Source organism: Pseudonaja textilis, chromosome 16 (assembly GCF_049901715.1).
Source record: "Pseudonaja textilis isolate UNSWEBS1 chromosome 16, rPseTex1.2, whole genome shotgun sequence".
Taxonomy (NCBI): Eukaryota; Metazoa; Chordata; class Lepidosauria; order Squamata; family Elapidae; genus Pseudonaja; species Pseudonaja textilis.
Genome location: NC_142005.1, coordinates 5,135,962 through 5,160,879, shown reverse-complemented (window position 1 = coordinate 5,160,879; position 24,918 = coordinate 5,135,962). Strand labels below are relative to the sequence as shown.

At 44.0% G+C, this 24,918-nt stretch overlaps 1 protein-coding gene across 3 annotated transcripts; it reads left to right on the top strand.

Annotated features, from left to right (window-relative positions):
- The first annotated feature begins 3,071 nt into the window (after window positions 1-3,071).
- DPF2 (double PHD fingers 2) lies at window positions 3,072-24,475 on the top strand. Of its 3 annotated transcripts, XM_087913634.1 has the most exons (13): window positions 3,072-3,120; window positions 6,438-6,598; window positions 7,021-7,128; window positions 7,824-7,987; window positions 10,831-10,923; window positions 11,999-12,077; window positions 13,110-13,151; window positions 16,854-16,991; window positions 17,763-17,891; window positions 18,049-18,161; window positions 18,908-18,989; window positions 21,299-22,588; window positions 22,631-24,475. In XM_087913634.1, the coding sequence occupies exons 1-12, from the start codon at window positions 3,089-3,091 to the stop codon at window positions 21,373-21,375; spliced, it is 1,218 nt and encodes a 405-aa protein (XP_087769760.1). In that variant the 5' UTR covers window positions 3,072-3,088; the 3' UTR covers window positions 21,376-22,588; window positions 22,631-24,475. The 3 variants fall into 3 exon arrangements, with proteins under 3 accessions (XP_087769760.1, XP_087769761.1, XP_087769762.1); XM_087913635.1 differs by lacking the exon at window positions 13,110-13,151; XM_087913636.1 differs by lacking the exon at window positions 13,110-13,151 and having other exon boundaries at window positions 3,072-3,276.
- Window positions 24,476-24,918: the final 443 nt, after the last annotated feature.

Sequence of the window (24,918 nt, the reverse complement as noted above, 5' to 3'; positions counted from 1 at the left end):
GACTACCTATAGATGATTTCGTACAAACTTTAGAAACACCTTAGAAACAATATTTTTCCCCCCAGGGATTTTCTAGGGAAGAAAATAACATCCTTCCAAACCAGTCCCTAATATTTATTTTCCCAAAGACAATGGCTCTTAAAAAGTCCCTCACAAGCAAACAGAATGAATTATTAACGTAGGAAAAAAAAAAAGGAATTTATTTCCTTTCCCCTCCTCCTCTTTTCTGCTACGTATGCCAAGAAAGTGTCTTGAAGCAGCTGGTCCACGAAAACATACGATATGCACAGAATTCCTAAAGGGATACCAAAGGAATGTTGATTTTAATCCAATGTATGGTCAAAAGGCAATTTCCAGAACTAAATTATGCAGCCCGTTTCCTTTCCCTGCATTTAAAACACAGGAACGTTTTAACTGCATGTTTAAAGGGGTAAAAACCTCTTCTAAATTTTAAAAAATGATGCAAATCTACACAAACCCTTTAGCGATACACGATTTGTTTATAATAGAGTTTTGGGGAGAGAGAAACAGTCATCTGACCAATAAAACCACAACCGAGGCCAGAATTTTCCCAGGCTCACATGATCCCCTTTTGTGACCATCTGATAAAGTCGATGGAGAAGCCCGATTCACTTAACAACTGGGTTACTGAACTGCAGCGATTCCTTTAACAACGGTGGCAAAAAAATGGTTGTAAAATGGGGCAAAGCTCACTTATCAGCTGTCTGGCTTGGCGAGAATAATTTTGGGCTCCATTTTTTTCTTGCAAAAATGTTTTTTATTTTTCATCTTTTATATCTCTTTTAGTGAACAGTGTGATTGCAGGTTTTTACATTTCCATAAAACCATGACCATAATTACATAGTTATTTCACATATTCAGTTTCTTATCATATCATTGCATTTTCCATTTTCTATAAATTTTCAAAAATATTCTTATATTTTTTGCTTTTATCCAATTTTAATTCACATAACTTATTCTATTTTTCTTTAATTATACTCATCTTTATATAATATCTTAAAATTCTTTATTTCTTATTCTGTATTCACTATATTCTTATACTTTTATCTGTCATATTTGCCATTTCATCACATATTCTTATTTCATTATTCAATAAATTCCATCTTAATGTTAATAATTCCAAAGATTTTCCCCTTAATTACACGTCTTGAGTGCATCACCTTTTTATCTTACACAACCTTCAGTTGACACCCCTTTAACTCATATTAAAAATTACCATAATATAATCATTTTTAATTATCACCTAAATACTACATATCACATATACATTTTGAGTAATTTTGGGCTCCATTGTTGTAAGTTGAGACTACCTGTAATAGGCACTGTGTTGGAAATCAAAAAATGAGCAATGTTAAAATATGTTATTGGTTTTTTGGCTGAAAGTTCAGTGAAATGATTTAGGGTCTCCTGCTTTGGGTAGGAGGTTGGACTAGATGACCTACAAGGTCCCTTCCAATTTTGTTCATCTGTTAAAACTGTTAAAGGGTCTCGGAGACCCCCGGGCAACCTCAATCTGCCCTTTGAGAACTGCTGACAAATTCACACAACTCTGCTTACCATAATTATAGCAGGTCACTGGATTTATTTTGACAATTGCCTGCCACCTTCCGGCTCCAAACGTTCTTTCCAGCTTTAGAGGCGGAAAGTGCCACTTAAAGCAGTAAAAATGCAATTTAATCGCCTCCCTGCCTCCTGCCAGCAGCCAAACAGCAACGGGAACAAACAGTTCAAGATGCATAGAAGTGCAATTGTCCTGGGCTAAAAAAACTGCCGGTGAGACCGATTTGGAAAAAAAGAAGGAAATACAGACAAATCAATTGAATATGGCATTGTGCCACCATCTTGTCTGTCTCTTCCAACAGTTCGTTTAGTCACTGAAATTGCAATAGCACTGAAAAAAGTGCCTTATAGGACCAGTTTTCACACTTATGACCACTGCAGCATCCCTGTCCTGGAATACTGCTATCGTATCGTCCCAATTCTTGGACTACAACTCCCATCACTGCCAGCCATACGTAACTAGCATTGGCCTTGCTGGTGGTGGAAACCTGCGGCTTGCTTAGTGCAAATGGTGGCTACCGTGGCTATCTGTATTTTCTCTTTTAAGACTACTATAACTTTAACCAGTGGTATGTTTGATCCTAATTCTGCAACATAAGTATGTATGCATGTATATTTGCATACAGTAGTCCTTGACCTGCAATCATTCATTTAGCAACCGTTCAAAGTTACAACGGGATTAAAAAAGGGACTTGCAACAAGTCCTCATACTTATGACCATCGCAGCCTCCCTACAGACACGTGGTCTAAAATACAGGCGCTTGCATTTATTACGGTTATAGTGTCCCAGGGTCACTTGTGATCTTCCTAGCCACTTCTGAAAAGTAAAATCAATTGTGTGGGGGGAACTGGATTCACTTAACAACTTCATGATTCGCTTAACGACTGCAGTGATTCACTTAGCAACCATGGCAAAAAAAACCATAAAATTGGGTGCAGTTCACTCAAAAATCTCGTTTAGCAACAGAAATTCTGGTCCCAATTGTAGTTGTAAGCTCACAATTAAATGTAAGTAATAAATATGTTTGTTTAGAGTTACCCCTATTTATAAATATGTATTTGCAAAAGAAAACCATTTGAAATGCCTAGTTATTTTTTTTCTAGGCAGATATATGTAAGGGCAGTAGAGGGCTATTTTTTATTGTTTCTCTAAATACTACAAAATATTAAATCAAAAATTTAATTCTCTATTTCCCAAAACTTTTCACGCATGCGCCCTCGATTGCAGACATGCCGCATGCGCAACACAGGTGAATGGAATTTTTATAGACGGACTCCTTTGCGCCTGCGCGTCCTTTGCGCCTGCCATCTCCCACCGCGGGAAGAGCGGTGCTCTTTTTTTGCCTCTCTTTCCTGGAGCGTGAGGACGGGTTGGGGCCAGTACGCATGCGCTTTCTTCGAACCTGATCGGAAGGTTTCATGGAGAGCGGTCGCCGGAGTCAGCTCGAACGGGAACTCAGCGCATGCGCTCTCGCGTGCTTTGCGGCCACAGGCGGCAGAAGGGAAGATGGCGGCGGTGGTACAGAATGTGGTGAAGCTGTGAGTGGAACTGTCCCTCTTCCTCCCCCATTTCCTCCCTTTTGCTTGCAGTGGTACAACCCGAACCTTAGACGAAGTGCGCGCAGGACGGTTGGTTGGGGGAAGAGTCCATTCCGCCCGCGGGGGTGTTCCTGACGGGATAATGGAAGGAGAGGGGTTAGCTATTGAATCTCTTTTTTTCTCCTCTGCTCATTGCTTAGGACTGAAGTGATATCTTTAAAAAGTGGGTTTTAAAAAGCGGACGGAGTCTGTGTGTATATGTGTGTATGTTTGTGGGGGGGGGCAAGAAAGCAAGTGTCCCCCCACCTTAAAGTTTCAAAAGTGAAGTACGTGAGGTAAAAAAAGACCGTCCGGCCACCACGAGATGCCTTTTAAGATGGGGAGTAGCTTTTCAAAAGGAGGGGGGAACCTTTAAAAAAAAACACAATTATGAAGCTCCGAGGAGGCTCAGGTAAATTCCCCCCCCCCAAAAAAAAGAGGCTTGGATGACCTACAGTAGATGGTGAGAGGAACTTGTGGAGGCGAGAAAAAAAATCCCCTTTATTAATACTTATATAAAGCGTTTAAGGAGTAGGTTTCTGAGAGGAAAACTGGGGGTGCGTGGGAGGAAAAGAGAGAAAAAAAGGGGAAAATTGAGATATTAGGATTTGGGGAGCATGTTTCCCAACCTGTTAGGTTGGACCATAACTCCCATCATCCTAAACCTGCCCTTGCTACCTATCTGTCTTCCTGGCAAACTTCACCAGAATAATGGGTGGAAATAATCAAATTTGGGGCTTCTTTTTGGAGAAAATAAACTCCCCCCCCCCATGGTCAAAATCCTTAATGGAAACTTTTCTAGGCACCCCACAAAATCAGAAAATAAAAGTTTTCCTGGGTTTTTTTCCCCCCTGTTCTTTAAAGCATCTATAGTTTTAGAGGAAGACAAAGCACAGCCTTTGGAAAAAGGAGAGTCTCTTGGTATGGGTGAAAAGGAAATTAAAAAAAAAAATTATTGGGGTTTTTAGTACAGGTAGTCCTCGACTTACGACCACCAATGGAGCCCGTTGCTAAGTGAGACAGATTTAAATTGAATTTTGCCCCATTTTATGACCTTTCTTGACACAGTCGTTAAATGAATCACTGCAGTTGGTAATTAGTAACAGTTGTTAAGTGAATCCGGCTTCCCCATTGTCTTTGCTTGTTAGAAGGTCGCAAAAGGGGATCGCGTGACCCCCCAAGGGGACACTGCAACTGTCATAAATATGAATCAGTTGCCAAGCATCTGAATTTTGACCACGTGTCTACGGGGATGATGCAACGGTTGTAAGTGTGAAAAATGTTCATAAGTTACTTTTTTCAGGGCTGTTGTAACTTAACAATGGTCACTAAATGAATTGTTGTAAGTCGAGGGCTACCTGTAGTTGCAACTTGTACAGCCACTCAAAATAATGGTGGAAAGAGAGATGAGAGTAGCTGTCTTAAAAATAAAATGGTACAAATTTACAAGCTCAACCTTTCCATTTGAAATTTCAGTTTAAAGTTGATTTGGGGGAACTTATTTCCAATGAAAAAGTGTTATGAAGTTGCAGGTTGTGTTGTGTACAGCTTTCTCAATTTTCCCACATCCCTCAAATGTTCCTGACTTGATTAGGGAAAGAAAAGAGAATTACATATAATGCATTGATATTCCATCTTCAAAGACCAAATTGGATGATTGGGGTTGCTGTATACTTTCTGTGTGAGGCAAACTATCATAACATCCCACCCACTGCTTTTTATAGGAATTTGTTTGGAATGAGAAAGGCAGGATATAGAAAAACTCTTAACCCATGAAACAGAAAGGTAGACTGGAAATATTTGAGAAAAATAAAAACTTACCATACGGAAGGAGATAGAGGGACAGAGTTGGAGGGCAGCAATTTCCCCATAGAAAGATGTGTTGATTCTTTTGAAAGGATGCATTAGGTGCACTTTGGCTTTAGAAAGGAGAGGTACCAAAATTGGCAGAATCCTAGACTTAGTGAAGGTTTGGGCAGAATTGTAAAAACAGTCCTCAGGTATTTCTGAATGTGGTGAAGAATTGCAGTAGAGATGGTTAAACCAGGAGGTTTGTATTTTATCCCAAATTTCTGAACAGAACCATGCTATTTATTGAGGAAATTTAGGTTCTAACTGAGCAAAGGTCATTTTTTTGTGTGGTTTTTTTTTTCTTTAAGCTGTTTCAGTTGATAGTTGATGACCAAGATTGAATGTAAAACACTGTAAACCTAATGGGATTCTGATTTAACTATTTAATTTTCTGTCCCTCTCTTTGGTTTCCTCCCCAGACAGCAAAGTTGTAACGTTACTTTCTTTCAAGCAAGTTGCATTGTTTTCTGTAGCCTCCTTCAGCTTTTTTAGTGTGTGGCAAGGTTTAAACATTGAAATTACTATAATTATGGACTGTTCAATTAGAGAGACCTCATTGCTGCTGCACCACAGATTTTTAAAGAACAAGGGAAAAATGCAAGCTGTGTATTCTTAGATATTTCTGCATTCTTTTCTCTTAGAAGTTTCCATCATAAGCCTCTTTGCTAATGGATTTATTGAATAGAATTGGCCATTTTCTTTCTTCAATGAATTTACTAGATTGAAAGACAGCTGTAGTATACAATACCAGCTCCACGGGTGTTTTTTTTTTTTTTTGTTCTGAAAAAAAGAAAAGCTTAAATCCAAGCTTATAATTTGAATTTCAAACCAGCCTCTTCCTATTTAATTATGACAATATCTGCAAAGGACCAGCTGTGTGAATGAAATACAATATTTGCAATCTGTCAAAAGATCTATCCTGCTAGGGGTGATTTCTTGTAATACTTAGGAAGTGAGATCATCCATCTATAGTTTCCTGGATTAAATGGAGACAGATTCATCATCAGACTAACAATAATGCAATACACTTACAGTCAAGTATGATGAGTGAATCAAGATTTTATAGCTTCAACAATAAATCATGCTTTTAAAAAAATAGCTTTATGTTATGTACAAACGCATTCAGGGCCTCCCAAAGATGTAATTCAGGCAGGGATACACAATCAGAGTCCCTAAAGATGAATGCAGATTCTCCCAAAAGCTGGGGCTGGTTTGTACTTTTCAATGTGGAAGAAAATTACAGAAGGGTTGTGGCCAGCCATATTCAACTGAGTTGTAATTATGTCGAAATGAAGTCAAAAAATTGTTTTGCTGAATTTTACTTCCAACATGTCCCTTTATATTAAAACATCCCCCCCCCCCCCGCACATTCTCATACTATAGACAGACATTTCATTAACTGTGTCCCTCCCAATCTTTTGTCCTAGCCTTGGTGAACAATATTACAAGGATGCCATGGAGCAGTGCCACAATTACAACGCCCGGCTGTGTGCCGAAAGGAGTGTCCGATTACCATTCCTGGATTCGCAGACTGGGGTGGCGCAGAGTAACTGCTATATTTGGATGGAGAAGCGGCACAGGGGACCAGGTGGGGCATCAGGATGGCCTACAAAAACCTGGGCTCTACCTGGGATATCAATTCCGCGATGTCAAGTTCAGACAGCAGCTTTCCTGCCTCATTCAGCCTGAATTAGTGCTGCTGTAGATTAAAAATGCTATATTTTTAATGTTATTTATTAAATTTATATTCTGCCCATCTAGCTATCAGGCAACTCTGGGCAGCTTAATGTTTGCTGCAAAGAGAGCTGCCGGAAGTGTTCAGTACTCCAAACAGGAAGAGTTTGCCATAAAGTTTGCCTAACTTTATAAGTTTTTCACACACACACACACGCACGCACACACGCACACACGCACACACACACACGCATATATATATGCTTTCTCCCCAATTTTATATATAAATTGACTAACTAAGCAGACTTTGATTTCCTCTTTTTCTATTGTTGGAAGGTTTGGCGTCTGGCCAGCTCTATTCTTACCCGGCTCGACGCTGGCGGAAAAAACGCCGTTCCCATCCTCCAGAGGATCCAAGTCTTTCTTTCCCTACCATTAAACCAGGTTTGCCTTGTCTGTATTGTATAAAGTTTTTAAATTTCTATCATTACAGATGGAATCATAACAAGAGTTTTCACCTGGCCGAAGTGATCGTTCAGGCGTACATTACAGAATTTGTAATTGTCCAGGCAAATTCCGGGGTAACCTGGACAGGTAGTTGGGCTACCTTACACTACCTGAGAACTCTGTAGTTCTAAATCAGCCACAGAAAAGTACCTTTATATCCTGTTACTTGTATACGAATGGACCAACAGGACAGCCAGACGTTTAAAAAATGTCAGGTTGCAAGTAAGAATTCTGTGCAGATCCAACATTACAGGTGACAGAAGAGAGCATGTCATTCTTGTGTTAGGACCTAATAGATTTCTGCATTGGCCTGTGGTGCCTGTCAAACTTTTCTTAGGTCATTTGGCCAAGGTAATGGAAGTTTAGATTGAGAGGTCCTTGGTGCTCTCTGAGCTTGGTGGTTTTCTTGCAGACATTTCATGACCCAACTAGAGAATATCGTCAGTGCTGGGAGGGAGGGAGAGGAGGAGAGGACTATGGGGTCCTTGGTGCTCTCTGAGCTTGGTTGTTTTCTTCCAAGGAACACCAAGGACCCTTCATTTCAACCCTAAGTTACCAATATTCTCCTTTATTGGTAGTTTGGATTCTTTGTCTTAATGGCATTAAGACAATGAAATCTCTGTTTTTGGCAGACACTGAGCAGGCCCTAAAGAAAGAAGGCTTAATCTCTCAAGATGGCAGCAGTTTGGAGGCCCTCTTAAGGACAGACCCCCTTGAGAAACGCAGCTTGCCTGACCCTCGTACCGACGAAGACAGCCTCAGCGAGTTCCCCGTTGCCAATAGCCGCACCCGGAAGGTAGTGTAGAGAATGGCAGCCTGTGGTAAAATAAGACATCTTTCCTTTGAAAGATGCTCGTGTATAGAACATATTGTTCTTCTCTTTCTTTCTTTTCCTTCCTTCCTTCCTTTCCCCCTCTTTCTCTCTCTCTCTCTCTCTCTTTCTTCCCTTTCTTTTCCTTCCTCCCTCCCTCCCCTTCCCCTTCCCGCTTTCTTATCACCACCTAACTCTTGCTCCGGCCAGCAAGGAAAATTAAAAGTAAAATTAAGAAGTGTAATAATACAAAGCTGCCAAGAATAAATCATTTGTATTTTATTTATTAACCTTATATGCTACCTATCTCCCTGCCCGGCGCCTCTTGTCTCCCAGGCTGAGGGCTGTATAGCAGCCACCCTCTGGCCTCTTCCCCTTGAGAACAGTGACATGGATCTCCTATGGGGAGAGGGACTAGGAGGAACGGGCCACCCCTGCCTTCCTTGCCTGGGATCCTGTAGAGAAACCAGAGCTGGTTTTTAGATTCCTTTCCCCTTGGCTCCTGCTGACCGTTAAAATTCAGTGCAAAAAGATATATAGAGATAGAGTCCTTGGACGAGGATTCTCCTCCTGGCGGCCTTGACGTATGACCGCAGTTGGGCCCAGAGTTTCTGTCGTTAAGTGAATTTTGCCCCATTTTTCGACCTTTCTTTCCACGATGGTTAAATGAATCACTGCAGTTGTGAAGTGGCTCTCATGATTGTTAAAGTGAACCTGGCTTCCCCGTTAGCTTTACTTGTCAGGTGGTTGCAAAAGGCGATCACGTCACCCCGGGATATTGTAACCCGTCATAAATACGTTGTCAGTTGCCAAGCATCTGAACGTTGATCTCGTGACCATGGGGATGCTGCGATGGGGGTAAGTGTGAAGAACACGTCACAAGCCACTTTTCTCAGTGCTGTTACAACTTGAGGTCTACCTGTATTTGAGCCACAAGGTGAATAAGGAAAATCGAAAAAGAAATAAGAAGATATAACTCAGGACTATCAGGATTACTTGATGATTTCTGGATTCTTGGTTATTGTTTTGAATGACTAAAATCAATCGGGTGGTTGTTTAAAACTTTTTAAAATGGCTCCACTTTTAGAAGAACTGAAAATGGAACTTAAAAAGTACAAAGAAGATGCACAAGAAGGGAGAGGTTCTTTTGGCTTCGTATTTCAGTTTTTAGAAATGGAGATTTGGAATTATGAGAAACAACAAGAAATGCCTGCAGAACAAGAAGATTGCGACAAAGAAGAAGCCATCTTTAATGAACAAGTAATCTTAGATGGGGGGAAAAAGGAAAGGGGAGAAAGAGAATGGAAAGTTTAAGATTGGGAAAAACAACAAAAAGATAGAATGAAAAATAAGTATAAAATCAGAAAGCAACAGAAGAGGGAAATGCAGAAGAGAGAATTAGAACTAGAGAGACAAGGGGGTAAAAAGGGGAGGGAGAAGATGAGAGGGAAGAAAGAAAGGAAAAGAAGTTATAAAGGACAGAAGCAAAATATAGAGAAACAGGGTCTATTTAGAGATAATGGGTGAAAACTTAATGGAAAAAGGGATTTTGCAAAAGTACATAAGATAGTATGGTTATATTAGAAGCAGAAATAATTTTAGAAAATATGAAACAATATATGATTAAAATGTCTGATAAAATAGCTATCATAATTCAGTGGAATGCTTGTCAATAAATAAGTGTAACAAAAGGTATATTTAATGATTTATAAAACACGTGAAGAGAAATAAGGGAAAAATTAATTATGGAGATTATATGTGTTTTTAAGGAAGTATGATATTTAATTGAAAAGGGTTAAAGATGTTATGGTTTTAATGATTATTAATGATAGAACTGAACTGGAATGGAATGAGGGTTTATAATTACATATATTTACAATCTTTCTTTTTTTTTTAAAGAATATAGTGTGTATTATAAGAATGTGCCATGCAGAATTCAATTGGAAGTTATGTATTATGTATTATATTGAAGGTCATAAACTTAAGGTATATACTGAAGTTTAAATAAGAGTTGAATGGATGTAATTAGAAGATATAAAGGTGTCATACTCCAATTAGTAACTACAGGAGAAAATTTGTTTAATGAGAAAAGGTAATATGAAATTGAAACAGAACAGGCAAAAGTATAAATATAATGATTTGAATTGAGATAATCAAAATAAAATTGAGAAAATTAAAAGAGGGGAAAACTATATAGAAAATGTAAAATAGTATAAGATATGGAATAGAATACAAAAAGGAGCATGAAATTGAGTTTTGTGTCTGTATAAAGAAGTTCAACCCGGGACCATGCTATTTTCAAAAAAGATGTTTTACTTGTATTTTGTGTGTGAAAACTCAAATAAAACTTTATTTAAAGGGGGGGGGGAATCATGTGACCCCAGGACACTGCAACCGTCATAAATATGGTTCATATTGTCAAGCCTCTAAACATAAATCACGTGACCATGGGGATGCTGGAAAGGTCTTATCTGAAAAATGGCCACGAGTCGCTTTTTTCAGTGAACGGTGACTAAAGAAACTGTTGTAAGTCTAGGACTACCCGTATCTGCTTTTGGATTCAGAACCTGCATGGAAAATGGTCCCTGACTGAGCAAGGATATTGTTGCTCTTAGCGTTTGTCCTGCAGAGCTGCTTGGAAACTGCGCTTACCTGGTTCTTAACAACGAAGCTATCAGTGCACTAACGAGACGAGAGGGGGGGTTCTTATCAGCCAGCCTGTCACAGAACCCGACACCCGCAGAGTTGTGATTTAACGGGAATGTTCCTTTGGATGAGCCAAACGTCCGTTTCTCACAGCTTTTTGCGTCCTTTTCTTTTTCTTCCAGCGAATCCTGGAACCCGATGACTTCTTGGATGACCTGGATGATGAAGACTACGAGGAAGACACCCCAAAACGACGAGGCAAAGGAAAGGCCAAGGTAGGGGGTAACATTTCAACTTCTGTGGGCTCACTGAATTTTACATAGGCTTCTTTAATGCAGAGTAAGGAGGGCCTCTGAACATTTTGGGCAAAGAATAGAATAGAATAGAGTTGGACGGGACCTCCAGCCCCTTGGAGAACCTATAGCATCTCAGACAAGTGACTGTCCAGTCGCTTCTTAAAAACCTTCAGTGGTGAAGCATCCACAACTTCTGGTGGCAAGCTGTTCCACTGCTTAATTGTCCTGACTGTCAGGAAGTTTCTCTTTAATTCTGAGTTGTTCTCTCCTTGATCAGTTTCCAAAAATTCTTTCTTATCCTGTCCTCTGGTGCTTTGGCAAATAAGTTGACCCCCTCTTCTTCGTGGCAACCCCTCAAATCCTGAAATACTACTATCATGTCCCCCCTAGTCCTTCTTTTCTCCAGAGTGACCAAACCCAAATCCTGCAGCCACTCTTCATATATTTTAATCTGCCTTTGATCATCTTAGTTACTCTTCTCTGAACTTTTTCCAAAGTCTCGACGTCTTTTTTGTAGTATGGTGACCAAAATTGGTTTGCAGTATTCCAGATGTGATCTTACTAGGGTTTTAGGAGATACCTAGTGTCCCAAAGATTCTGAGAAGGCAGGTTTTTTTAGCAGAAGCCATTAGCTTGGTACAGGTGTTACTCTGAGCATATAAAAATCAAATTCTGAGAATCTTGGTTAATCCAAATTATTGTTACCTGCCATCTGAAAAAGATCTTAGAGTGGTTCAGAGAAATAAATAAATGCTCATTTTAAGATTGTTACAAACATCTTTCACTGGGTGGCAGCCTTGGTCTACATATTTTCTTAGTGTGATTAGCAGAACTAACCACCAACACGCAAGTAGTCCTCGCTTAATGCTAATTGGGACTGGCAACTCTGCCCTAAGTAAAGGAAAGGAAAGGAAAGGAAAGGAACGGACCACAAATCAGATTCAGTACAATTCAGTGGAATACGGTTCCATCTTGGATTGTACTTTTTCCTCCAAACGCAGAGAGAAAGCATACTCTTCACCTGCCTTCAATTTTTTTTTAAATTTCCTTATAGGGTAAAGGAGTTGGGAGCGCTCGGAAAAAGCTGGATGCTGCCATTTTGGAAGACAGGGACAAACCTTATGCATGTGACAGTGAGTACAAGCCAGTTTATAGTAAACAGCTTCTTGATTTTACTGGTGTATAAACCAGGAATAGCTCCCGGTGTTAGGATGGGATCGCATGCGATTGCTCTGCTTGGGGTCTCTTGGGAAGATGTGCCACAGGCTGGCTACTCGTACCTCCTTTTACTTGGCCCCCCGTTAATCGTGCTCTGGGCTGAGAGCTGTTTGGGGTGAGCTGAAAACACATCATTTATCACACAATGTGAAGGGGAGTAACAGTTATTTATCCAACTTCAAAAAAAAAATGGCAATTTTGCCTGATGAAGATTTTTTTTCAGTTTTGCCCGACGAGGAGTTAAGTGAGAACGCAGAGACATGCAGCGTTGGCCACTTCTCTGCTGCCTAAAACTGGCTTCCTTAAGAGAGCATCTGGGGAACAGATTCACTTGGCATTCTGAGCGGGTGGGTGGGGTCTTCGCTGTGCCTCCCACCAGTGGGATTCTGGGAAAAGTTCTAACCTATTTCTTCTGGCAGATCCCGGGATTGGATTTCATGCACGCACACACGCACGCAGCAAAGGGAAGAGAAGCTGTCTTACTCTGGGCTTCTTTTTGGTGTTTGTTGCTAGTCTTGTTTGTATCTCGTTGCACCTCACATGCAGACCCCAGAGTTACGATAGACAGTGTCTCCTTTGGCTCCACATTTCACAACTGTTTGATCTTTGGCCTGTTCCCTGCACACCGATTTGCAAAAAGAAAAAGAAAAAAAAAAACAAGGCCCATGAAACCTTGGTGATTCATGGAAAAATTGGGAGTGAAAGGCGATTGGCAAGACCTTTCCAAAGGGCAAATCCTGAGTTCCTGAAATTCCTTTTCTTTCTCTCCTCCTTTACTCTCCTGTAAGAATTTTATACTGCCCCTCTTGATTTGAAATAACACCAGTGACTTTTTATTTTTTCTCTCCTCCTTTTTAATCGCTCTGTATAGCTGACTTGTGTGCATGTTATGTGCGTGACCTTACAGACTGCCTTCACCTTTCTCTCATTCTCTTTCTGTGTTTCAGATAGTTACAAACAAAAGCATACCTCGAAACCTCCTGACCGAGGTATTCCATTCTTTCTGTCTTGCTGTTTAATTTCCTCCTGACCTTGTTCTTCTGAAATGTTCGTTTTTAAAAAAACTCTTTTCCAGCCCCCCCACCCCCCCCTTTTTTTCTTTAAAAAAACAATCTTGGGTCTTCTCCTGCAGAGTGCCAAAAAAATCCCTCCCTTCCGACGATACCTGCTTTGGTTTTATGTGTGTGACATATTGAGGTGGGGGTGGATGGGTTTAGGAAACATGCATTTGTGCATGAATTGTGCGTTTGAGAAAGATACAAATTCTTTTGAAGTGTGGTGGTGAATGTTGAATCGAGAATTCGACATTTCCGTCTAGAGGAGGACGGATTTGAGAGAGAGTCAAGCTTTGCAAAGTTGAGGCCAAAGGGGGGTGGGGAAATGGTTTCTGGGGAATTCTGGGAGTTGAAGTTCACAGGTCTTGAGAAACGCTGTGGTGGAGCACAAACTGGCAGTGGCAAACCCCCAACGTCATTCTGACCAGCTGCATTTCCAGATCTGCTCTGCCAGATGTTGGAAGCGGCAAGAGCTTGCGTTTACTTTCATTGTTGCTAGAATCTGTAAATCCTGTTCGATATACCAATTATCTTAATTGGCATTAAGAGAGAAGATTGTTGTTTCTTCCAGCCTGCTGGGCCCATGCCCCATGGAATGGTGGGGTGGGGTGGGGGGGAGCACCTGAGTTGGGACTTTGCCTTCTCCAGCTGAGAAGATTTGTTAGCACAGGAACAGGGCAAAAGGTCTCCAGGTTTTGTAAATTCTGTTAATAATAGCCCAAAGCCTGAGTCTTCGGTCTTCATTCCCTTCATTAGGTGACCTCTGAGCTATTTGCTGGACCGTACTTTTCTCTCTCAGCAGCCTAGGTGATCCTAGATAATCTGTTGGATTCTCCCGGGGCTCTCAGCAAAAATGGAGGGGCTCAATTCTGGCAGGCTGTTGGGAATACAGGTAGTCCTCAACCTACGACTATAATTGAGCCCCAAATTTATGTTGCCGAGTGAGTTTCCCCCCATTTTACGTCTTTTCTCGCCACAGCTGTTAACAGTTAAGTTAATAACCAGTGAATCTGGCTCCCCCATTGGTACTTTGCTTGACAGAAGGTGGCCAAAGGGGATCACGTGACCCTAGGGCACTGCAACCGCCATAAATACGAAACCAGTTACCAAGCGTCCAAATTTTGATCAGGTGACTGTGGGGATTCTGTAAGGATTGTCAGTGTGAAAAACGGCCGTAAGTCACCTTCTCCAGTGCCGTTGTAACTTCGAACAGTCCCTAGATGAACTGTTGTAAGTCGAGGGCTACCTGTATAACTAGTCCTGCCGATTTCCTCCCGGAGAAAGACAGTTCTAAGCCTGAATTGGTTGCTGACTGTAGTAGCTGCATAGAGGAGGGCCCGCTTAGCTCAGGTTCCTTACATAATCAGCTGGATTTACACAATCCGTAAGAGAGCTGTGATTTTTTTTCTTCTTGGCAAATTAGATTTCCAGTTGCTGGACAAACACACATACCCACACGCACACATTCATGTGTGTGCGCATACATCATCCATACCGAAACATCCCCAAGTTGTGAGACCTACATAGCTCAAAGGATTTGGAAAGGATTTGTTCCTTTTTATCCACCACCTCCCTTCCACCGGCAGCTCTACTGCTTCCTTCTAAATATGGTCTGTTTTCTTGTTTCTGGCCTGAGCTGTTTCCAGATTTAGGACGTATTGTTTGGTGGATTAATTTGAGCCACGGAGAAGGTGATGGATTACTTGTTCTGCTTCCCTGGCCCCTGAATATGTTCCAGGCACATTCTAAAGCTAGTTCTATCAGGTCTTCCTTCCTTCCAATATTTTTCAGAGAAAGGCAGTAAGCAATGAGGAAGGTACATTTCTGTCAAGGGAAGAAAAGAACAGCTAAAATGTAGCCCGGGCCTCTTTGCTGTAGATGGTCTCCAAACTTGGCAAGTCCACTAACACTTGTGGAGTTCAACTCCCAGAATTCCCCAGCCAGCATGGCTGCCTGGGAGTTGTAATCCGCAAGAGTTAAAATTGCCAAATTTGGGGAGCCCTGCTCTAGATAGTTGTGGACTTACTGATGTTGCTAACTAACTTGGATGGCCTTGATGGTGGATCCTGAGAGCTGTAATTCAGCACTATGGGGCAGGCATATTCCTAATCTCTTAATCCCAGAATTCCATGTTTCCACTAACGCCCATCTTCCCTTTTATAATCAGAGTCAAAGAGCGGTTATATTGTATGCCATGCTTTTTTCTTACCTGAAGAGTCCATGCTGGGTACAGAAGAGTGGATTTTTTCCCCCTGTCGCTGGCATGGAAATCTCAGTTAACGCTAAAATGCATGTATAGGTTTTGCAAGCTAATTTACTAGGCTGGGCTTAAACTGACAGAAATGATGTAAATTAGAAAGCACAAGGCTGCACAGAAGTACAGGGGGTGGCTTCGTGTTCCAAGCACCACATGAGCCCAAATTTGGCACGAGGAAGAGAACAAAAAATAGAATCTGGGTAAGTTTTTTTAAAAAACGGTGCAAGTCTTTTAATTATGAGAAGTCCAACAGGGATGTAGGCTTAATTATAGTAAAGTGTAGAATGGGGATATTTATGCAAAAAGAACTTACAGGGAAGGCTGGATTTGGGAAGGGAGGTGGCAAAATCGGGGTCATACCTGGGATTTGGGAGGAACTGCGTAAAAGGTGGAGTCTTGAGTAAACATGATTTTTTTTTGTTCAAGACACGTTATCCTGCACATGTGGAAGGGCAGAAAAACGTCTTTGCTGTCCATTGAATATCCTTAACCTTTGCTTTTTGGACGTCAGATAACATCTGTAGAATTTCAGTCCTCTGTTTCATGAGAACCGGAGGATTGAATTTCATCATCCGTTTTGTCTGCATGCACTTTATGGATTGTTTGCCGTGCTGGGTTGGGGTATGCAGTGTCGGCCATTCCATTCCGGTGACAAATAACCATTTTGCTTGCGGCCCTGAATGAGTTGCCTTGGGATTTCGCCAAGTCCCCTAGAAGAAGGTTACAGGCAGAACGTGGGTGTAGCAGCTGAAGGAATCTGGTTCTGCTCTGTGGGAAGAGAGAATACCTCCCGCCCTGCGACCAGCTCTGTGCCCTCTCCTTCCACTTCTGTGCAAGTAGTCCTCAACTTACAACCATAACTGAGCCTGGAAGTACAGTCCCGCTAAGTCATTGCAGCCGTCATTTGAAGCATCAGGTGACTGGATTCAAAGTGATGATCCTTTGTAACAACAGTCATTAAGCAAATGCAGCAGTCGTTAAGTGAATCAGTTTTCCCCAATGGGCTGGAAACCAGAAGAAAACGCTGAAAACCAGCAAAAAAAAAAAATGTCACCATTGCAGGATGCTGCAAAAGTGGGCTGGTTGCCAAGGGCCCAAAATATAATCACATGACTTCAGGTTGGAGTGTGTGCAGCTGCCATAACTCCAAAAACAGGTCATAAGTAGCTCTGGGGAGGCCTCTCATAACTTTGAACCGTCATTAAGTGACTGGTTAGAAATTGAGGACTACCTGTTTGAGGAAGCAGGCAAAGTGCTTTGGGGTGGCTTTTGAGTGAGGACTAGCCCACCGGTGGGTTTTACTGAGGAGGGGTGTGGGAGGGGGCTCCTTTACAGCCGGCGTGGCTCTCAGCGCTTCCTTCTGGTTCTTTCCTGTTCAGTCTGCGGGAAGCGCTACAAGAACCGTCCCGGCCTGAGCTACCACTACGCTCACTGTCACCTGGCGGAAGAAGAAGGGGAGGACAAGGAGGACTCTCAGCCCCCCACGCCCGTCTCACAGAGATCCGAGGAGCAGAAAAGTAAGTGGCGGGGGGGGGGGCTTCTGCCCCTCCCTTTGACTTGTTTTGAGTCGGGGGTGGGGTGAGTCCCAGGGCCAGTTTTCTCTGCTGCCGTTCAGCCTGATCCCCGAGAATCAAGGCAGAACCTTTGTTTGGCCCCGCTGGTCCCTGCATAATGGAGGTCATGGAACAGTCTTGCTGTCAGGTCGCATTTGTCCACCTTGGCATTCATCCCATCCACCCTCTCCTTCCCCAACTCCTCACTGGGTCTCTTGCTTTGAATCACCTGCAGTGGCCGGAGCCTGAAAGAGCTCCAGCTCTGTTGCCCAACTACGCTGACCAATGGGAACCTTCACGAGTGGGGGGGGGGGGTGTTCCTTCCTCGGCCAGTTCCCCCGCCCTTCCATTTTCAGAGAAGATCATGGTGCCTGAGGCGCCCCTCCAACAATGAGAATTGACAGGCTACCACTTACCAACCGCGGTTAGAAATGGGCTCTGCTACCATGGTTTTGAAACCTAAGTGGTGGCAGGAGGCAACCACACCAAAGTGACCCTCTGAGGTTAGTTGGGGGGAGGGGGTGAGAAATAACTTGGCAATGAGTATATGTGTTAGCAAACTTGCTGGGCCCAAGTGATGCTTCTGATCTGTCCGTTTTGCTGCCCAAAAGTTTTCTGTGCAGGAATTTACCATTTTGGAGTGTATGTGCGTCTCGGGGTTTTAGCTGGGCTGCTAAACAGGACAAGCCTCTGCTGTGCTTTGAAAGACAAACCCCTTCCTCCCCCCTCCCATAGCCAAGAAGGGTCCCGATGGTTTGGCCCTGCCCAACAATTACTGCGACTTTTGTCTGGGAGACTCGAAGATCAACAAGAAGACAGGGCAACCTGAAGAGCTGGTTTCGTGCTCGGACTGTGGGCGATCAGGTAGGCGATCTGATGGGAACCCTCTCCCCCCCTTGGGTATACCCTTGAGAAAAGGACTCTTGCCTTAGCTGTCCACCTGCCAGGTAGCTCACCCGCCTTTCCTAGGGCAAGGTGGGTACGTCTTGAGGCCGTTTCTCTCCCTCTCTTGCCTCTTTAGGGCACCCATCTTGCTTGCAGTTCACCCCAGTCATGATGGCTGCCGTGAAGACCTACCGCTGGCAGTGTATTGAATGCAAGTGCTGTAACATCTGCGGCACCTCGGAGAACGACGTGAGTGTGCTTTCCCCCGCTCTCCCTTCCTGCCCCGAAAGGCTGGTCTGCTTCAGATTGGAAGGACTCTCCTTAGTTCTGCCTCCTTCTTCCTTTTGGGGACAACCCCCTCCCCGCTCCCTCTCCTTCAGACTTGACCTCTCCCCCTGCCCACCTCTGATCCTGGATCCTTTGAAGCCTGCTTCTTGAGGTGGATCCTCTTAGAAACCAAGATTAGACCTGAGTTTGAATCACAAAACCTGGATTATATCGTTTGCACCGTTTCAAAATGTGTGTCCTGAATGGGGGTGGGTGTTCACACAGCCTCCTCTAATTGTTGAGAACTCATTTTGGGGAGGGGGTTTTGTTGTACGTTGAATCATAAATTGAGTGGCTAGATTCACGCTGCATCATGCTGGGCTGCTAAAAACGAACCCAGCTCAGGATCTTGGGGGAGTGCAGCTGTGTAATTTGCTGCTAGGTGAAGAATTGTGCTGTGAATTTGGCCAGGGTCTTAGTATATCAGCTACTTGGAGCTTTTTGATTGTGGGGTGGGGACTCAAAACAGGTACTTCCAAACTCACCTGGCCTGACCATTCTGGAGAGCCTTTCAAATATGGAGTCTTTTGCATGATGGGAAATGTCACATTTTTGGGATTCATAAAAAGAAAGGGGAGTAAAGTCCTCTAGATGCTGTTTTCTCCAGTCCAAAAGGAGGGGGAGTTAAGCCGTATTCTTCATTGCTTCTCCCTCCCCCTCTTCTTCAGGACCAGCTGCTGTTCTGTGACGATTGTGACCGTGGTTATCACATGTACTGCCTCACCCCACCTATGTCAGAACCCCCAGAAGGTGAGTTCTGTTCCGTTCCCCTTCTTGTGCTCCCCCACCTTTCACCTGGGCAAGATTTTGGAGTTGTGAAGGGCTGGGCAGCCCAGAATTGTTGGGCAGCCTCCTGCCTTCTTCCTTTTGATCTTGCTTCCTCCCTTTCCCTTGGCTGCCCTGAAATTGGTGGTCCAGCACATCAGGAAGACCCCAGGATATGGGCCACTACTGTGGCTCATTCCCTTTTTAAAACCAAAATGCGGAAGTTACCTCGCAGGTTAGAAACCTGTTCCATGAAGGGTCTCCCTACCTGTGATGCTCCAAAATGAAATGACCAGCACCCGAATGTTATGTAACAAATAGCATTTTGAAACCCTAAATCTTGGTTTAGACTCCAACTTACAAGATTTTTGGCCTTCTGTCGTGAAACCTCATGAGGCTTCAAGCTGCCCAGGGTCATCCTATTGGAGGAATGGCAGCGTATAGATGAACATAGAATGAAAGCAGGGGAGGGAGTGTTGGGGTTACCTGGCAGCAGGTGCAGACGGCTGAGGAGAGCGAGGACTCAGGTGAGGGGCCAGGACCATTGGGGAGTATTCGCCTTCAGAGAATATGGGGGCTGGCAGCAGCAATGAGGAGGTTCCCGAGGAGCCTGTGCCAAGTGCGCGTGCGTGATCGTAGGAGAGAGCAGTTAGAGCAGCACAGGCGACTCGGGCGTAAGGCTTCAAGGTAATGGCCCCTCCCTCAAGAGGATAAAAGCCAGGTTTGGAAAAGCGTTCTTTGCAGACAGCAAAGCAGCTGAAGCTCTGAAGCTCAACTGGTGGACATCTTAATTTGTGTTTGGAGAATCTCATAAATTAGTTCTTATCTCTTGAGTTTTTGGCATCATTGACAAACAACCAGGCAAGGCTCTTTCTTGTCGGAGCTAATTAATGGAAAGCAGCCTTCAGGACAGAATTGTTATTAAACCTTAAAGGGGGTGGGGTTGCTGCCTTTGTCTGTGTTTGCTATTTGGAAACCCGGTTGGGTCAGAACAGGGAGGGAGGAATTTTAAAAAGGAAGGAAAGAAGGAATTGAAAAAGGGAAGGAAGGAAGTAAGTTCAAAATTAGCATATATGTATGTGCGAATACACACGCATCCCAGGCTGCCATCTTTTTAAAAATGCCAATCCTTCCTTTTATCATGACGAGGCAAAATGGTGGCTTGTTCCCAGAGCGAGAGCTGACTCAGGGGTTTGGGAGGATCCTTGCAGCTCGTGTTAATTTCAAACGGTGCGTTCATTTTTACATCACTTGACAAGGGAACCGCGAGTCACCCTCAGGGCCCTGACGGCTCCAGTTAAATTAGAGATGCGGAGAAAGTCTCCCTCGCTCTGTGTCTCCACTCCAGTTGCAACTCGTCTTCGGACAAGGAGGAGGTGACTCACAGAACCATCCTGGCTCCATTGCACGGGCCCACAGGATGTGAGCCAATGCATCGCCCCGTTTAGGAGTTCCTGGAATTAATCTTTGCACCTCCCGTTAAACATTAGTTGGGGGAGGTAACGACCTCTGCCCGAGAATTTGACACATCGATGCCAACCGGGCAGTAATGATTTGCTCCTCTCCAGAGAGTCCCAAGCCAGCTGACGTTGGATCGCTGGCCCCTATTTCCTGACAGCGAGCACAATTAATCCCTGGAAGAGCTTCCCTCTTGGAATTGTGGGCGCTCCATCCCCGGAGTTTTTCAAGAAGAGACTGGGTTTGTCTGGGATGGTGCCAGGACTCCTGTCTGGGGTAGCGGGTTGGACTAGAAGACCTCCGAGGTCCCTTCCAGGCCTGTGACTCTATGATTTACCACCCATAAACTTCCCCTCTGATCTGAGAATCCTAAAAAGGATGGGAAGAAGCAAAGAAAGGGACTGAGTCACGGTCAGAGGTAGTCCTTGACTTACAACCGTTCGTTCAGTGCGCCACTCAAAGTGAACAACGGCACTGAAAATTCACGCGACCGTTGCAACACCCCCATGGTCACATGCTTTATATTCGAACGCTTGACAACTGACTCACATTTATGGCGGTCACAGTGTCCCGGGGGGGTCACGTGCTCCTCTTTTGGGACCTTCTGACAAACAAAAAGTCCATGGGGGGAAGCCAGATTCACTTAAGAACCACGCGACTTAACGCCTGCAGAGATTCGTTTAACAACCCTGGCAAGGAAGGGTGGCCAAACGGGGCCAAACCCGCTTGACGGGTTTCTTAGCAGAAATTTTGGGCTCAGTTACGGCCGTCAGTCAAAAGGACAGCAGTTCTTGCTATCAATGGCTTGAATAACGAAAATGCTTTCCTTCCCGCAGGGAGCTGGAGCTGCCACCTCTGCCTGGATTTGCTGAAGGAGAAAGCCTCGATCTTCCAGAACCAGAACGCCTCCTGATTGCTTTTTCAGTCGTGGAAGAGAACCTTCCCTTGTCCAGTCTTTCTCTGGGGGTTTTAATCTTCCTCCTGCTGCCGCCTCCCACTTTGGGTCAGTGTCTCCCGTATTGGTTGGATCACACATCCCGCACGCACACCACGCAGACACACACACACACACACACCCCGCTGCCTCACTGTCTCTCCTTCTGTCATTCCTCCTGCCTCCTCCCTGGCAAGTTGGGGCTTAAAATCCCTTGCCCTTAACTTTCACCTAAGTATTTTGGGACCCTTTTCTCAATAATAATAATAATCCAGCATCTACGATGGGCTGAGGAGCTCCCTGAATGCTCCTCTTTTCCTCACTAACAAGGTTTTGGACTGACACCCCAGCTTAAGGGCTCTGTGTGAGCGAGACGGGAAGCAAGCAAGCAAGAAAGACAACCTATTGAATGGTTTTTACTAATTTTTTCCATCCGCTTCCCTCTCTTCAGCCCCACTGCAGTGGTCTGGGCATACCATGACTTCAAATCTTCTAAACTCCACTTGTTTTCCTTCGTCCCTGTTAGGCACCTTTATCTCAGTCCCTAAGATGGTTCAAAAGTGGCACCACAGTAGCCTTTGAGAGGATCGTGGGTGGCACGGAAACCCAAATCAGAGGTATCCTCCAGGCTTGGCACAAGCAAGCACGACGGCAAAGTAACTCCCTTTGCCCCATTCAAAACGATCATCTCAGACTTTGCCAAATCGAGGCCGTGTCTTGGATGACTTAGGAAAATCTTGCTCGGTTTAGATCCGGGGAAGAGAGTGTATCCATCACTTTCTCCTCTTCGTTTACCGAATTCCTAAAGGCTTGGGTACCAATCCCGCATGCGTCGGTCCATGGGACGGTGGACTTCAAGATGCTTTCTTCCTCGAGAGGCCCATATGTGTGTGTCAGTGTGCGTGTGAGCATTTAAAGCTCCATCAGGCTTTTTAACACACTGGTATTTATCTCTCCCTTCATTCGGGGAGTCTGCCGGGATGTATAAGTTGTATGGAAGACTTCGGGGGGGTGGTTGTTTTCGGGAAAGAAACTCAAGGTTGTCTAGTGTTAGGCAACTTTTGAGTGGATGCTGACCCTAAAGCAAGGGTGCCCAATCTTGGCAATTTTAAGACCTGTGAACTTCAACTCCCAGAATTCTCAGCCAGAAGTCCACAAGTTTTAGCTAGCTGGGGAATTCTGGGAATTGGAAGTCCTCAAGTCTTGGTTGGCTGGGGAACTGTGGGAATTGAAGTCCACAAGTCTTAAACGTTGTCGAAGTTGGACACCCCTGCCCTAAGGCTTTGTACTTATTCAAATAAGCTGCTTTAAAATCTACTTTGAGTCTCCATCACACCAGAGGCAGGGCCTAGAGTGAGCCATGCCCCTTCCACATGCTATTTCTTCCAACTCTACTGCTTCCTAGTCCGATGGGATTCGGGTATTGAACTTCTCTTACAGGAACAAACCCACTTTTTCTTTCCATTTTTCCCCCTCCCTCCCTCCCTCCTTGGCCTCAATTTGTGGATTTGGTCTTGCTAACACCTGATGCTTTTTAAAAACAAACAAACAAAAAACCTTGAATCCTTTTCCTCCCTCCCCTCCAGTGGCAAGGTTTTCTGCAAGATCCCGCTTGCAGAAGGAGAGGCCTTTTTCTGGAATAGGGTTTTTGTGTAATATTCTACTTGTAATGTGCCTGATTTTTCTAAGATTGTCTTTAAAACCTACCTCCGACATTCCCTTTCACACGCATACTTCGTGTCTTCTCCAAAGGCTTCTCTTTATCCATCTTTGCCGAAAGCGAGGGGAGACTCGGGACTGCCAAAGCAAATGGGATCCCCTCTCTCTCTTTCTCTCTCACTCTCTCTCTCCCTCCCTCCCTCTCTCTCTCCCTCTCTCTCTCTGGGGTCTACTCCACACACAAGTGCTGGAATTTGTTGGTGCAAGGCCTTCGCAAAGGCCTCTGGCGTCTTTCTCCTTGACTCTCCCTTCCCTGCTTGGCAGGAGGGGTCCGCTTTCTTGACTCGGTGCCTCGCTTTCTGCTGTGCTTCCAAGATGATGGGCTGTGGGGCCCGGCGTGCTGGAGGACACCCGATAGTGGAAACACTGGGAAATGTCCTAGTGGGATATTTGGGGCCCGTGGAGAGCCAGTGACTGCTGGAAGCTTTGTTCCAGTCATCTTCACTGCCCACTCAGTCCTTCAAGAGGGCTTGAAACTTGAAGACTAAAAGATATTCCCTTATGGTCTTGGGAACTCAGTAAGTCTCCAAGTTATGTGTAGAGAAGAGAGAACTATTTGTGCACTTACTTGGCTCTGGATTCCCTTTTAGCTGTAGTCTTTTCTTTTCTTTTCTTTTTTAATCATTCTTTTCTCTCTCCATTACCCCAGGGAGATGTGGGGGCTGGCTGTCAGGCCCTTGTGCACCAAACAAACCAAGAAAGTTGTAGAAATGTTCCCTTGGGGTGGGATGTGGGGATTTACATGTCTTCATCCCACAGGCCAGGTTGTTAGGTCCTCATTCGAAACATCACACCTGTGTCTTAAAAAAAAAAAAAGCTACCCAAATAAAAAAACCAAAATGGCTTCTTGGAACCAGTTTTATGGTAGCCTGGCTCTTTGGGCTAGGGGGATAATGTGTGAATCTGTTCAGTGCTGCAACATTGTAGGGTTTTCATGCTCAGGTTAGTTTTGTCGGTTTGCAGGGGGTGGGAGGTAGGACGGGCTGTAATACCTCATTTTTTCTTCTCTCTCTCTCTCTCTCGCTCTCTCTCTCGTGACGGCCACAAAATAGTTGTGCAGCTTCGTACCTCCTCTGCACTGTGCCCTGATTCCCCACTTAGTAGCTGTTCTCCGTTGAGTTGGTCGCTTGGTTTTTATCCTTCCTTCCCGAGTAATTGATCTGTGCGCCCTCCGATTGCATTGGTTTGGAATTTGGGCTTTCTTTCAATAAGCAAATAAATATGGAGGCTTTCCATACCTTCCCACTCCATCTTTTATTATTGCAGTAGAAGCTGAACTATATTTTGGCAACCTCTCTTCCCCCCCAATTTTATTTTAAGGCTGTAATAAGCATTAGCTAATAAATACTGCTTTTATTTACTCCTGTGGTGTCGGTCCAACAATTGGGTGTGGGTTTTAATTCTTTTCTAAGCGGTACGGTTGAGCCACATGGCAGCATTCTTGTCTCTCAAGTGCTGTCTCTTCAAAGCCAGGTTGCCTTTCCTCACAAGGGACTAGACGATTATTGTTTTTTGTCCAGTCTAGTTTTTTAAAGCTGGCCAAGCCAGACAGATCCTCCCCAGCCAGGCTGGATCTCGAAGAGGGTATCGCCAAGACAGCGTAGGGGGGTGGTAAGAATAATATTTAGGAGATGCATTATTCCAATATTCATTGCAAAATCTTGGGCAGTTTGATATTTTCACTTTTTAAAACGTTACAGGTAATCCTCGACTTATGACCACAATCGAGGTCAAAAATTTCTGTTAAGTGAGACATTTGTTAAGTGAGTTTTGCCCAGTTTTATGGCTTTTCTTAACCCGGTT